This window comes from Sinohyriopsis cumingii, chromosome 9 (genome assembly GCF_028554795.1).
Source record: "Sinohyriopsis cumingii isolate HCF-2022 chromosome 9, ASM2855479v2, whole genome shotgun sequence".
Classification (NCBI taxonomy): Eukaryota; Metazoa; Mollusca; class Bivalvia; order Unionida; family Unionidae; genus Sinohyriopsis; species Sinohyriopsis cumingii.
The window spans coordinates 5,625,059-5,640,508 of NC_142969.1; the positions used below are offsets into that span (position 1 = coordinate 5,625,059).

The window sequence follows — 15,450 nt, forward strand, 5'->3', positions numbered from 1 at the left end:
ACAATTGTGTCTTTTCATATATTTAATAATATCAAAAAGCTACACTCTACATATATCTTTCTTGAATAAATATAAATAGGAACTAGGTCAGAAAAATAATAATCTATGTCAGCATAGAACCTTTGGAATATCCTCTATATCACCAGTTCTTGGTTTCCCAGGTAACCATCCTGGACCACATAACAGAACTCCCAATTTATTCAGCATCCCTCCTGTATTGCGAATCCTGTGTAGAAGGTATCCTATGTAACCAAACTAATGAAAAAGAAACAGTATATATTGAAATATATATATATATATATATATATATATATATATATATATATATATATATATATATATATATATAACTAATCAATGAAATATTACAAAAATGTTTCAGTCATATGTATTCTTAAATACAAGAAGTTGTTTCGAATTGTTGAAAATGGTTTAAGTATAGCAGACTGTAAATGTTAGAGTTTCTCAATAAGATGTATCCCACCCCCAATTATGCTAGTGAGCTATAGAAAAACATAAGCATGATAAATTAAGGTACAACACTGTCCCCTATATGATATCTTAGAGTCAAACCCATTTACAAGTAATACATTATAACCTGTCTTGGGAGACCACCATTTCCATTTCTGCCAACATATTATGGTCTTTAAAGGGAGATCATTTCTCAATATAACAGACTAGTTTAACAATTGCATTAAATATCTGGTCTCACAAGACAGGTGGTATCTCTTTGGAAATCATTTCTCCATTATACATATTAATTCATGCACTGAGTATCTGGTCTATTAAAACTAGTGGTCTCTCCACTAGAGGTTATTTCTTTATATAACAATATTTTATGTAATGAGTATCTGGTCTCTCAAGTAAGGTTTGTTTCTCCTCAGAGGTCATCCTCTATATAAAATATTTGTTTCCACACTGAGTATCTTGTCCAAGAATGAGTGTCTCTGATTGGGTATAATTTCTCTATCTGACATTTTAGTCAGTCTCTCAGTGCAGATAATTTCTCTATCTGACATCTGAATCAGTCTCAGTGGAGATCATTTCTCTATCTGACATTTGAGTCAGTCTCTCAGTGGAGATCATTTCTATTTCTGACATTTGAGTCAGTCTCTCAGTGGAGATAATTTCTCTTTCTGACATTTCAGTCAGTCTCTCAGTGGAGATAATTTCTCTATCTGATACTTGAGTCAGTCTCTCAGTGGAGATCAATTCTCTATCTGACATTAAAGTCAGTCTCTCAGAACAGCTGGTCTTTCATAGCAGTTGACTTTCAAGACAGGTTTTACTGTATAATCTTGACTAAAGTGTAACTTAACACCTAAATATCAAAATATTATCGTACTGATTATAATAATCACACTCTGCGGTTACCATCATACAAAAAATGTCTCCAATCCTAGACATCAACAGTTGCTATATATGAATCTAATTAGTATAGTGATAGAGAGAGCAGGATACAGAGGGAGAATGAAATAAGCATTGATAATACTGATCACATGGTCTACCTTCAATAAATTTAATATCTGTATAGCAGGACAACTCCAGAACTTTGGGTCACTCCAGAATTATAGCACCATTTCCAGAAATTTAACGACAGATGAAAATGTAATATTTTAGCAAATTCATGAAAATGAATACCCACAAAGTCATTCCCAGTAATGAAGGCTTTAAAGTATTTTTCTATCTATAAACAGTTTCAAACAGTTTATGACAGAACAGACCTGGACAGAAAAGGGCTCAAAAGTATTGATGTTATGAGTCAGTCCATATACCACCTCTTCCTCCTCTGCCTTGAAAGTTCCTAAAAATAAATACAAGAAAATTGTGCTTTACAAAATACCGTGCACTAATAAGATACATTTGATGGATCTAAAGGATCAGTTCAAGCATGATTTAAATACCAGACATGAAAAGCAGATTTTTCATTCTGCTTTGTAATCTTTGACTGCTTTTTGTTTGGATGAATAATACAAGTTATGGCAGCAAAATGTAGTCTTAAAGCCCCAATAGCACCATTAAGTGCAAGAAGTCAGATATGCCAAGTCAAGAAGTTGTATGTGCCAAATCATCTGAATAACAGTAACTCTTAAGGACATTGGTCCTCAACATCACTGTGTTCATTTAAAACCAGATAATACTGATGTTTCAGAATACTGTGATCAATGTAATTTCTCCCTTAAAATGAGAAATCCCACAATTTTTCACGTGTATAAATTATTCCTATGTATATCAACAACATCCATGGGTCAACAAGCCCGGCTGAAGGCTGGAACATAAGATCAACAATGTCATCATTGTAAACATAAGAATCTAACACCCTGCCATGTCTTCAGCCCAAGTTCACCTAGCTGATCACCAATGTTCACCCAAGTCTTATTTTATCACATGCACACCTTTCATTATCAGATAACTTTAAATAAGTGGGCCTGCCTCTCTTCAGTCCCTCTTGAATCAATTTGTGTGCCATGTGCAAATGTTGTTGTTATTATATTACTGTCACTAATGACATTTGTCGAATGTATCACATCACTAATATTGCAGCACTCTGGAAAAAGACTGCACATATGAGGAACTTTGTTGACTAAATTAAGGGGAGGCACCCCCTAATTCTAAACCAAATATCTGAATGTTGTTTAAACCTAACATCTTGATATTTCAAATAAAGTCAAATTTATGATAAACTGCAGCATTGGGGCATTAAACTTGGATGCCATTTTGACAATGTCTCTGCCAGTCACAGATTACACCTGGATGTCATTTTGACAATGTCTCTGCCAGTCACAGATTACATCTGGATGTCATTTTGGCAATGTCTCTGCCAGTCACAGATTACACTTGGATATCATTTTGACAATGTCTCTGCCAGTCACAGATTACACCTGGATATCATTTTGACAATGTCTCTGCCAGTCACAGATTACACGTGGATGTCATTCTGACAATGTCTCTGCCAGTTACAGATTACACTTGGATATCATTTTGACAATGTCTCTGCCAGTCACAGATTACACCTGGATGTCATTTTGACAATGTCTCTGCCAATCACAGATTACACCTGGATATCATTTTGACAATGTCTCTGCAGTTACAGATTATACATGGATGTCATTTTGACAATGTCTCTGCCAGTCACAGATTACACCTGGATATCATTTTGACAATGTCTCTGCCAGTCACAGATTACACCTGGATGTCATTTTGACAATGTCTCTGCCAGTCACAGATTACACCTGGATGTCATTTTGACAATGTCTCTGCCACTCAGATTACACCTGGATGTCATTATGACAATGTCTCTGCCAGTCACAGATTACACCTGGATATCATTTTGGCAATGTCTCTGCCAGTCACAGATTACACCTGGATGTCATTTTGACAATGTCTCTGCCAGTCACAGATTACACCTGGATATCATTTTGACAATATCTCTGCCAGTCACAGATTACACCTGGATGTTATTTTGACAATGTCTCTGCCAGTCACCGATTACACCTGGATGTCATTTTGACAATGTCTCTGCCAGTCACAGATTACACTTGGATATCATTTTGACAATGTCTCTGCCAGTCACAGATTACATCTGGATATCATTTTGGCAATGTCTCTGCCAGTCACAGAATACATCTGGATATCATTTTGGCAATGTCTCTGCCAGTCACAGATTACACCTGGATGTCATTATGACAATGTCTCTGCCAGTCACAGATTACACCTGGATATCATTTTGGCAATGTCTCTGCCAGTCACAGATTACACCTGGATGTCATTTTGACAATGTCTCTGCCAGTCACAGATTACACCTGGATGTCATTTTGACAATGTCTCTGCCAGTCACAGATTACACTTGGATATCATTTTGACAATGTCTCTGCCAGTCACAGATTATACCTGGATGTCATTATGACAATGTCTCTGCCAGTCACAGATTACACCTGGATATCATTTTGGCAATGTCTCTGCCAGTCACAGATTACACCTGGATGTCATTTTGACAATGTCTCTGCCAGTCACAGATTACACCTGGATATCATTTTGACAATATCTCTGCCAGTCACAGATTACACCTGGATGTTATTTTGACAATGTCTCTGCCAGTCACCGATTACACCTGGATGTCATTTTGACAATGTCTCTGCCAGTCACAGATTACACTTGGATATCATTTTGACAATGTCTCTGCCAGTCACAGATTACATCTGGATATCATTTTGGCAATGTCTCTGCCAGTCACAGAATACATCTGGATATCATTTTGGCAATGTCTCTGCCAGTCACAGATTACACCTGGATGTCATTATGACAATGTCTCTGCCAGTCACAGATTACACCTGGATATCATTTTGGCAATGTCTCTGCCAGTCACAGATTACACCTGGATGTCATTTTGACAATGTCTCTGCCAGTCACAGATTACACCTGGATGTCATTTTGACAATGTCTCTGCCAGTCACAGATTACACTTGGATATCATTTTGACAATGTCTCTGCCAGTCACAGATTATACCTGGATGTCATTATGACAATGTCTCTGCCAGTCACAGATTACACCTGGATATCATTTTGGCAATGTCTCTGCCAGTCACAGATTACACCTGGATGTCATTTTGACAATGTCTCTGCCAGTCACAGATTACACTTGGATATCATTTTGACAATGTCTCTGCCAGTCACAGATTACACTTGGATGTCATTATGACAATGTCTCTGCCAGTCACAGAATACATCTGGATATCATTTTGGCAATGTCTCTGCCAGTCACAGATTACACTTGGATGTCATTTTGACAATGTCTCTGCCAGTCACAGATTACACTTGGATGTCATTATGACAATGTCTCTGCCAATCACAGATTACACTTGGATGTCATTTTGACAATGTCTCTGCCAGTCACAGATTACACTTGGATGTCATTATGACAATGTCTCTGCCAATCACAGATTACACTTGGATGTCATTTTGACAATGTCTCTGCCAGTCACAGATTACACTTGGATATCATTTTGACAATGTCTCTGCCAGTCACTGATTACACCTGGATGTCATTTTGACAATGTCTCTGCCAATCACAGATTACACTTGGATGTCATTTTGACAATGTCTCTGCCAATCACAGATTACACTTGGATGTCATTTTGACAATGTCTCTGCCAGTCACAGATTACACTTGGATATCATTTTGACAATGTCTCTGCCAATCACAGATTACACTTGGATGTCATTATGACAATGTCTCTGCCAGTCACAGAATACATCTGGATATCATTTTGGCAATGTCTCTGCCAGTCACAGATTACGCTTGGATGTCATTATGACAATGTCTCTGCCAGTCACAGATTACATCTGGATATCATTTTGGCAATGTCTCTGCCAGTCACTGATTACATCTGGATGTCATTTTGACAATGTCTCTGCCAGTCACAGATTACACTTGGATGTCATTTTGACAATGTCTCTGCCAATCACAGATTACACTTGGATGTCATTTTGACAATGTCTCTGCCAGTCACTGATTACACCTGGATGTCATTTTGACAATGTCTCTGCCAGTCACAGATTACACTTGGATGTCATTTTGACAATGTCTCTGCCAATCACCAAAATACCAATACACTTGATCTCATTCTGACATTATCTCTCTCTGAAATTAAACATCACCAGTCATCCAAACTGATTTATTCATTCATTCTCATCAACTGGTATTCTCTGATACTTTAATTACTACCAATAACCAATTCATAATCCAATTTTCACAATTGACTTACCTATGTGATCATCTATATATCACACTCATTCTCAGTTTCCAAGTCAATATCACATCTGGCTATGTTTATTTCTACCTCTTTTTCTTCTTCTTATTATCATTAACCTTTTCAGCAAATTGATCCCACCCCCAAACTGATACTAGTGACTGTGCACTCTATAACACAGTTTGCTTTTGCTTTACCTATAGAAATACAGAACAGGTATATATATATACATACATGGACCTCCACTAACAACCATGCAGGGTTATCTCCCTTGTACTGTGCAGTGTTTGGCACACAGAGTGAGAACAGGGTCACTTCTGACCCCATCAATTATAGGAAACAGTTTAAATATATTTTAATTCACATTTTCTTTCTAACTGTCTTCTTTGCTTTGTGTTCTTGACCTCTGAGAAAGGACTTGGTAAATCTTATTTGTACTCAAACTAGATAAAACTAGTTTTCCCTGCTTTGTTACTTGTGATTTTGTATATATATATATATATATATATATATATATATATATATATATATATATATATATACACATAAATTATAAAGATCTGAAATACAACAATTTGAAAGAGAAGGCCATTCTTTCATGTTAGGACTGTTATGTATATTTGATTTAATTTATATCTGATTTAATTTAGTTGTTTGTAAGTTTTAAAATTTTATTTTTAGTTTCATTACATGTCAAAGTAATGTAATTTTGTTTACTAGGAATTTGATATTTTCCAGAAAATTAAGTTTGACATGACCCTTTTCATAAACACCTACTATTAGAAACACCGTTTCTATTTTTGACTTAGTTTCTGACCTTGATTCAGAGATCACTGAGACAAAAAAAGAGACTTTTATTTTAATTTTATTCTTGGAGTAAAATTGGTTTTTATTAAGGTCATACTGGGAGTACGTAATTTTAGATGTAAACAGCCTCTATTTTGCAATTTTCTGGGTTTCCAAAATGGCACAGTATTTAGATCTAATAGTGATGTTCAGAGAGATATTTCTCAGTTTGGGCTTTTACCTTGGACACTGGAAAAGTGTTTGTTTGTGACCAGTTTGGAGTTATATTTTAATTTTTATTTAGATTATTTGGATTCTAAAAGATCAATTCTTTTTCCTGAAAATATTTGACTGCTCATAAAGAATTCTTGTACAAATACATTTCTTTAAATTTTATTCATAAATTCAAACACCTGAATATTATTGTCTGTGGAATAACAAAGAAATGTAGACACTACAAAACCATAATGACAGTATACATCATTACCTTCCATTTTGGATTTTTCTTTGGGACTCAAACTTGAATTCATAAGATCATTTCATTACTAGAACTTCTAAAATTTAATTCATGGATTATTTTTGGATTTGATTCTTAAAACCATAAGTTCTTATTTTTTCATTTTTACAGTGTTTTTCCAGGGAAATATATTATTTGTTAAATTTTTCAAAGCTTGTTCTTTTCACTCTTTCTTTTGTTACTGTTTATTTGAGCCTAAACAAGTAACATAAGAGGAACATGAACTTAACATTCCATGAAAATCCAAACATCTAGTAAACTTGATACTGCCACCACATAACCATTCTGCTTCACTTTCCGACTAAATGGGCTTTGTGTAAATGAGTTCACACTTTACTAAAGACAGCAAGAACATGGAGTTTGTCAATATAGCACACACTCAGTCTTGATGGAATGTTAACTTACCAAACAGCCTATCCCATATTATCAGAGTGCCAGCATAGTTTTTATCAATACAGTAAGGATTCCGTCCATGATGGACTCGGTGATGACTTGGTGTGTTTAAGATATATTCCAGTGGTCCCAGAGATTTAATATACTGTAAATACATATTTGTATTTATTAATGTGATCCTAAACTAGACAGAATCCTTAACTATAACTGTCATAAAACATACAAAATCCTTAACTGTAACTCATAAAACATACAAAATCTTTAACAACTACTGTCATAAAACATGCAAAATCCCAACTATAACTGTCACAAACCATACAAAATTGTTAACTATAACTGTCATAAAACACATATAATTCTTAACTCTGTCATAAGCCATACAGAATCCATAACTTTAATTGTCATAAAACATACAGAATCTTATCCTGGATATGCATTCGGAAGCAAAATTAAGTGTCCTATTAGCAAATGCTCTTTGTCCTAGCATCTACTAGCAGTCACATTCCTATTGGACTGGCATAAGACATTAAGCCCCTTGTAAGTTAGATATTTGTCAACAGAAAATGAAGACTGTTATGATGACTAAAATGGCAACAAGGAAAAGACTTGGTCTGGCCAAGTTAATTTTCTAATGTCACTCATCTTGAATCAGAAAAAAATGCACTCACCCAGAAACAAAACATATGAGGGACAGATATGGGACATGTTAAAAATATATGTAACCATTCACAGAGGGACAGATATGGGACATGGTAAAAATATATGTATCCATTTATAAAGAGACAGATATGGGACATGGCAAGAATATATGTACCCATTCATAGATGGACAGATTTAGGACATGGTAAGAATATATGTACCCATTTATAGAGGGACAGATATGGGACATGGTAAGAATATACATACCCATTCATATAGGGACAGATATAGGACATGGTAAGAATATATGTACCCATTCATTAAGGGACATATATGGGACATGGTAAGAATATATGTAACTATTCATAGACAGACAGATTTAGGACATGGTAAGAATATATGAACCCATTCATAGAGGGACAGACATGGGACCTGGTAAGAATATATGTACCCTTCACAGAGGGACATATACTGGATACGGTAAGAATATATGTACCTGTTCATAGAGGGAGAGATATGGGACATGGTAAGAATATATGTACCCATTCATAGAGGGACAGATACAGGACATGGTAAGAATATATGTACCCATTCATGGAGAGACAGATATGGGACATGGTAAGAATATATGTACCCATTCACAGAGGGACAGATACAGGACATGGTAAGAATATATGTACCCATTCATAGAGGGACAGATACGGGACATGGTAAGAATGTATGTACCTATTCATAGAGGGACAGATATGGGACATGGTAAGAATATATGTACCCATTCATAGAGGGACATATACAGGACATGGTAAGAATATATGTACCCATTTATAGAGGGACAGATATTGGACATGGTAAGAATATATGTACCAATTCATACAGGGACAGATGCAGGACATGGTAAAAATATATGTATCCATTCATGGAGAGACAGATATGGGACATGGTAAGAATATATGTACCAATTCATAGGCGGACAGATACAGGACATGGCAAAAATATATATACCCATTCATGGAGAGACAGATATGGGACATGGTAAGAATATATGTACCCATTCATAGAGGGACAGATATGGGACATGGTAAGAATACATGTACCCATTCATAGAGGGACAGATACAGGATATGGTAAGAATATATGTACCCATTTATAGAGGCACAGATATAGTAGGAAAATACGTACCCATTCATAGAGGGACAGGTATGGGACATTGTAAGAATATATGTACCCATTCATGAAGGGACAGATTAATAGAGGGACAGATACAGGACATGGTAAGAATATATGTACCCTTTCATAGAGGGACAGATATGGGACATGGTAAGAATATATGTACCCATTCATAGAGTGACAGATATGGGACATGGTAAGAATATATGTACCCATTCATAGAGTGACATATATGGGACATGGTAACAATATATGTACCCATTTATAGAATATGGCATTACCATCAATTTCCAAATTGTTTTTTTCTTCAAAGATATGAATTTCAAAGTTATCAAAATTACAGGAGCACTAGATATAACTGTTGATAACAAAATAGAGATAACTCTTTGCTGTGAATTTCATCCAAAACAAGTAGTCCTTCAACAAAAACAAAATTTCTTTTCTTAATTGAATATGTCTATTTTCTGTAAAAAATCTGCAAAATAAAAATGAATTAAATCTTCATATGTAACTATGAGCATATATACAAACTATAAATACCATAAATACGTTCATATATTTGTTTCTTTTTCTCTAAACCAGCATCCTCTGTCTGAAAGATATGAAAACTACAAAGAATTTCTCTCCACACTCACCTGTGTGTGAATCCAGAACTGGTACAAAATATTGAGCTCCATATGTACAAGAAACACTGATGGTGGGATGAAAAGGGCCAAGGGGAGATAAAACACCTGTAAAGCAAAGAAAACAAGAATTAAGATAGAAGTGCAGAAAACATCTGAATAAATAGGATGCTGCCGTTTTGGGAGTTTAACACCATTTCTTAGTACAAGTTAGGCTAATATCATGGCCAGTGTATCTGGTGAAGTAATAACCTGAAAAAAAACCCGGTAAGAACCAATGAACCATGGTAATCTAGAGTAAATATGTAAAATGTCATATATCCATATATTTATTACATACCCATTTAATTTTACATGGCAGATGTGGCAGCTGATACAGATATTCAATTTGTGATCTGTAGTGCACATCTACAATTTCCATATCACACATCTATAATTTCTGTATCACACATCTATAATTTCCATATAACATATCTATAATTTCCGTATCACACATCTATAATTTCTGTATCGCACAGCTATAATTTCCATTTCGCAAACCTGGAATGGAACTACTTTTACAACTTGAAATACTCAGTAACAGTCTACTTCTAAAATATGGGGATGATTTATTGCTATACAGTTTAACCTATTAAAACACAAGTTTGTAATTGTGAAAAATACAGCCATATTGGGTCAGAATGGCTGCTTTTGCCACCAAGGATAATTGGAAAGTACCATTCAGTTTATGCATCTTTCAACGTATCTACCGCTGAGAAATTAGACTAAGCTGATGTTGAAAATATTTTGGACAAAATGTTTGATAATGTTCAGATGAAGATGTTGTGCAAAGTGATACCAAAAACCAGAGAGGGAGAGAACAAGTACTTTGCTGCTGCAATTTTGTACTGAATGTTTAACAAATCAATAAAAGTAAGAAAGAGTCAGTGGGTCATGTCAAGATTTAAAGCATGGTTAAAAATACCAACATGGTTGGAGAAAATGTTACCCCTTTTTATTTATACACCTAAATTGATGTCTACTTGGTTACATTAATGAAACTGGATGGTTCCAATTTTTATGAACTGACCAGGTTTTCTACAATTTGATTGGATGTAAACGGTCACGTAATAACTGATCTGGAATTTTGTAATACTGCAGACTACTTTTGGTTCCCTGTTTCCAGGCCATTTTATGTGAAGTGTTATCTATATCAATGTCTTGCATCATAATAAAAACAAAAACCCACCTCCACCCCAGTGATATCCGATCAACATTTACAAGCCCCAGATTAAAATCGCCGATTAGAAGTTAAAACAGTGTACTTGCACAGACCATCCAGCATTCCAATACTCTCTCCTTTTGCGAGGAAAGCATATGACAGGCTTTACAAGCCAATCTTCAGAATTTATTGCATTTCACATTGATAACATGCTCCAGCAGCTGTTAAAGGTCAGGGTCACATCATGAGTTGGGGATCTCACTATGCTGTAACAACAGTGACCATATGCAAGTGTACTGTTAAAAACAGGAATAGTCTAGATTAAACAGCATCAACCGTTGTTTTTAATTAAACAAAATGATCGCAACAAGCTCCTAGGATAACTGCCACAACCTGCTCTGACACAGTACCAAATATTACTACATAAAAGTAAGACCACTCTTGGCTAACGAAGATGGGGCTAATTATTCTGATGCAGTGAAGAGGCTAATGAAAGAAAACTTTGAGCTACCTAAACACGAATGCTTTGTTAATAAAATCTGCTGATATGATGAGAGAAAGAATGTAAATGGGGATTTTAAGGATTAAATGATCATGATTGGGTATTTATTACGTGTAAATTGTTGCCTAATCACTTAAAAAATTTATCATAACTTTGTGACTGAATAGGTAACAATTTACACATTGATAAATACCCAACCATGATCATTTAATCCTATATTATTTATACACTTAAATTAGTGTCTACTTGGTTACTTTAATGGAACTGGAAAGTTTGTACCTTGAACCAGATACTTTTAATAGTTACAACACAGCATAGACAGATCATTATGAGACACACAGCATAGACAGATCATTATGAGACACACAGCATAGACAGATCATTATGAGACACACAGCATAGACAGATTATTATGAGACACACAGCATAGATAGATCATTTGGCAAGACTTCAACATCTGATCTTCAAACGTGTTTGCTAACTGCCACACACAACAACAATTTTTTCTGTATTTTTTTTGTCTGACATCTGCCATCAGTAATGTCAACAAAAAAAGGCGAAGAAATACTTGTTGGACTAATTGCCACAAAGTGTTGAATTCTGGGCACAAGGACCTTAAACAAAAAGGTCTAAGATAGCATCTGAACCACACACCTGCTGACCTCATTGTTCCCAGGTGCAGCACTGATGACAAAGAAATGAGACATTTCACAATGTAAATCATCAAAAAATATAAAAAAATCACTCAAAAACCATTTCAGCTTCAGTCTTTTTTTTCTTCTTAAGGAACAGGTTCAAGTGGAGGAACTTTCAATTTGTCTATTATTCGTTCTGAGGAAACAAATTTGTTTAGTAAATCTGAGCATAAAATGGATAAACATTTGCAAGATAAAGGTAGACATATGAAAAAGAGAGCAGCAGGTGGTTTGAGTATGACACAAATTTAGAAGAATTACATCTTGTTACAATGTTGTTCAGAGTTTTACATTACTAGGGTACAAGTAGGGAATTGTATGTTTGTTTACATTTTAAATTCTTGCAACCATTAAAGTAGGAAGCAAATTTTTAAGAAATTGTGTTTCTCCAAGAATATTTACCCAATCATATTACCTTAGGATTATTAGGCTGCTACCTCACAAACCCAGCCCTACTAAAAGAGGAAAATCATCTTTCCTGTCTATCTCCAACAGACAAAGGGCAATAACTCTTGATCATTGTCTCCTCTTGCAACCATCAGGAGTTGCTAGCTTTTAAACTTAGCAAGATAATAATGAAGACACTAGCATGGCAGGGTGGTTGAGAGGGCTTTTAATTATTGCAATTCTCGGAGAAAAAATTTTACTTAAAAATTGGCTTTTCACATTACATTTGGAAAATAAGTAATAGGAAAAGGGGATGCCGAGTATTCAACCTCTATTTCAGGTATCCTTCTAAGGAAGAATAGCTGGATTCCCCATGTGAACAATAACCCATTCTCCTAATTACATATGAAATAATGCCAGGGTTCCCTTGATCTTTGACCCTTATCTACAGTTAAGAAGATGAAGATTGAAATTTTCTTACCTACAAAATTTCAGTGGCAAATTCAGCAAAGCTAACAGGCTGTGTTGATTGATTTATTTGGGTCTTATTGCTGCCATTTTTCCTACCAGATTCAAGGTTTGCCTCTGCAATGCAAATTCTCTGTGATAAAAACTCGAGAAGGTTGACTCTGCATGCCAGCCAAGAGTCTCCATTATAGGATCAAAACATTACATTTGAACATGAGGCTTACAGATATGGCTGTAGTCTTCATGAGGTGACTGACTATGTGAGACTTCAGAGTACACTGTGTGTATAACCCACTTCAGCCACAAAGTAAGGGAAGAAGGGTGATGTCCTGTTTCCCTGCTTTCACCAGAAGAGGGATTAGCGTGCGCCATGACTTGTTTCTGTGAGTTTTAAGTAGTGCTTGAGAGCAGGATCTTGCATGGCTGCTTCTCTTAACATGTTTATGGAAGAGAAGGAGCAAAAGATTGACTCTTTGTTTACAAAGCCTGATTGTGTCAAGAGGTCAAAAGAACAATCCGATCAGACCTGAAGATGGTTTGGGTTAATGGAAAGGGCATGTAGCTTGTTTACCTTGCATGTGGAAGCTAAAGCTATCAGGAAACACATCTTATATGATATTAACTTTAGTGAAGCGTGCGCTAGAGGATAGAATTTACTCGAATTAAGCCATGTTAAAACCCATGACAGGTTCCATTTTGGAAACAGAGTGCAGGAGTTTGGTCGACTGAGATCAAAATTGACTAAAAGATCTGAAAGGTCTTTATCATGTGTGATTTGGATTTTTAACGTAGCTTTAACAATTTTTCAGTCACATTGCTATGATGTCTGCAGTGTCACAGTTTATAGTGATGTCTAGCACTGGGGCATCATGCTGCAGACATGTATCATGATGTTTCATCCAGTCATATTATTCTGACACCAGGCCGACCAGCCCTAACTCTAACCTCTTAATGCTGAGAGCCTAGCGAGGCAGCTGTTTGTACAATTTTTATAAGTCTTTGGTACGACCTGGCCAGGGTTCAAGCCTGTGACCTCCTGCATCCAAGGCAGGTGCTCTAACCACAAGGCCACCATAGCAGTTCTTTGTTATGCTGAATAACATATATAGCATGATGCCGGAATGTATCTGATATCACAGAGTGGTAACCTTTAATAGTGATTGGGGCCAACTGTTTTTCCTCAAAAAGCCAGAGGAAAAAGTCAGCCAGTTGAAAGACTGAGGCAATCAGAGTGGCAATATTATTGGTCTTGCAGCAGTCTCAAAAACATGCCACCTTCCCCCGCAAGTCTTCAGAGTGGAGGGCCTTCTTGCTCTCAAGATTCTCTCCACAATCAAAGGATTAAATTGTTGGTCTCAAAACGCAATCCTGATAAGAACCAAGTATGCAGAAGAAGATGGTCCAGGCAGGGATGGAACACCCATGACCATAATTGCTTGAGAAGATTCGGGTAGGTGGGGATCTTTATGGGCAGGTTTATTGCTAGATCGAGTAGACCCGCAACCCAGTACTTGTCCCATCTGCTTGAGAAGATTCGGGTAGGTGGGGATCTTTATGGGCAGGTTTATTGCTAGTTCGAGTAGACCCGCAACCCAGTACTTGTCCCATCTGCTTGAGAAGATTTGGGTAGGTGGGGATCTTTATGGGCAGGTTTACTGCTAGATCGAGTAGACCTACAACCCAGTACTTGTCCCATCTGCTTGAGAAGATTCGGTAGGTGGGGAGCTTTATGGGCAGGTTTATTGCTAAATCGAGTAGACCCGCAACCCAGTACTTGTCCCATCTGCTTGAGAAGATTCGGGTAGGTGGGGATCTTTATGGACAGGTTTATTGCTAGATCGAGTAGACTCACAACCCAGAACTTGTCCCATCTGCTTGAGAAGATTCGGGTAGGTGGGGATCTTTATGGACAGATTTATTGCTAGATCGAGTAGACCCGCAACCCAGTACTTGTCCCATCTGCTTGAGAAGATTCAGGTAGGTGGGGATCTTTACGGACAGATTTATTGCTAGATCGAGTAGACTCGCAACCCAGAACTTGTCCCATCTGCTTGAGAAGATTCGGGTAGGTGGGGATCTTTATGGACAGGTTTATTGCTAGATCGAGTAGACTCACAACCCAGAACTTGTCCCATCTGCTTGAGAAGATTCGGGTAGGTGGGGATCTTTATGGGCAGGTTTATTGCTAGTTCGAGTAGACCCGCAACCCAGTACTTGTCCCATCTGCTTGAGACGATTTGGGTAGGTGGGGATCTTTATGGGCAGGTTTACTGCTAGATCGAGTAGACCTACAACCCAGTACTTGTCCCATCTGCTTGAGAA

General features: G+C 36.6%; 1 protein-coding gene across 1 annotated transcript in view; it reads right to left on the minus strand.

The window, feature by feature from the left end:
- Positions 1 to 15,450, minus strand: part of LOC149791213 (alkylglycerol monooxygenase-like) — a 71,832-nt gene that overhangs the window by 14,386 nt on the left and 41,996 nt on the right. The window contains exons 5-8 of the mRNA XM_089969682.1: positions 9,888 to 9,983; positions 7,459 to 7,591; positions 1,725 to 1,804; positions 121 to 255 (exon numbers count right to left, since the gene is read on the minus strand). Coding sequence (XP_089825808.1) covers positions 121 to 255; positions 1,725 to 1,804; positions 7,459 to 7,591; positions 9,888 to 9,983 — 444 coding nt within the window. The remainder of the gene's footprint in view (positions 1 to 120; positions 256 to 1,724; positions 1,805 to 7,458; positions 7,592 to 9,887; positions 9,984 to 15,450) is intronic.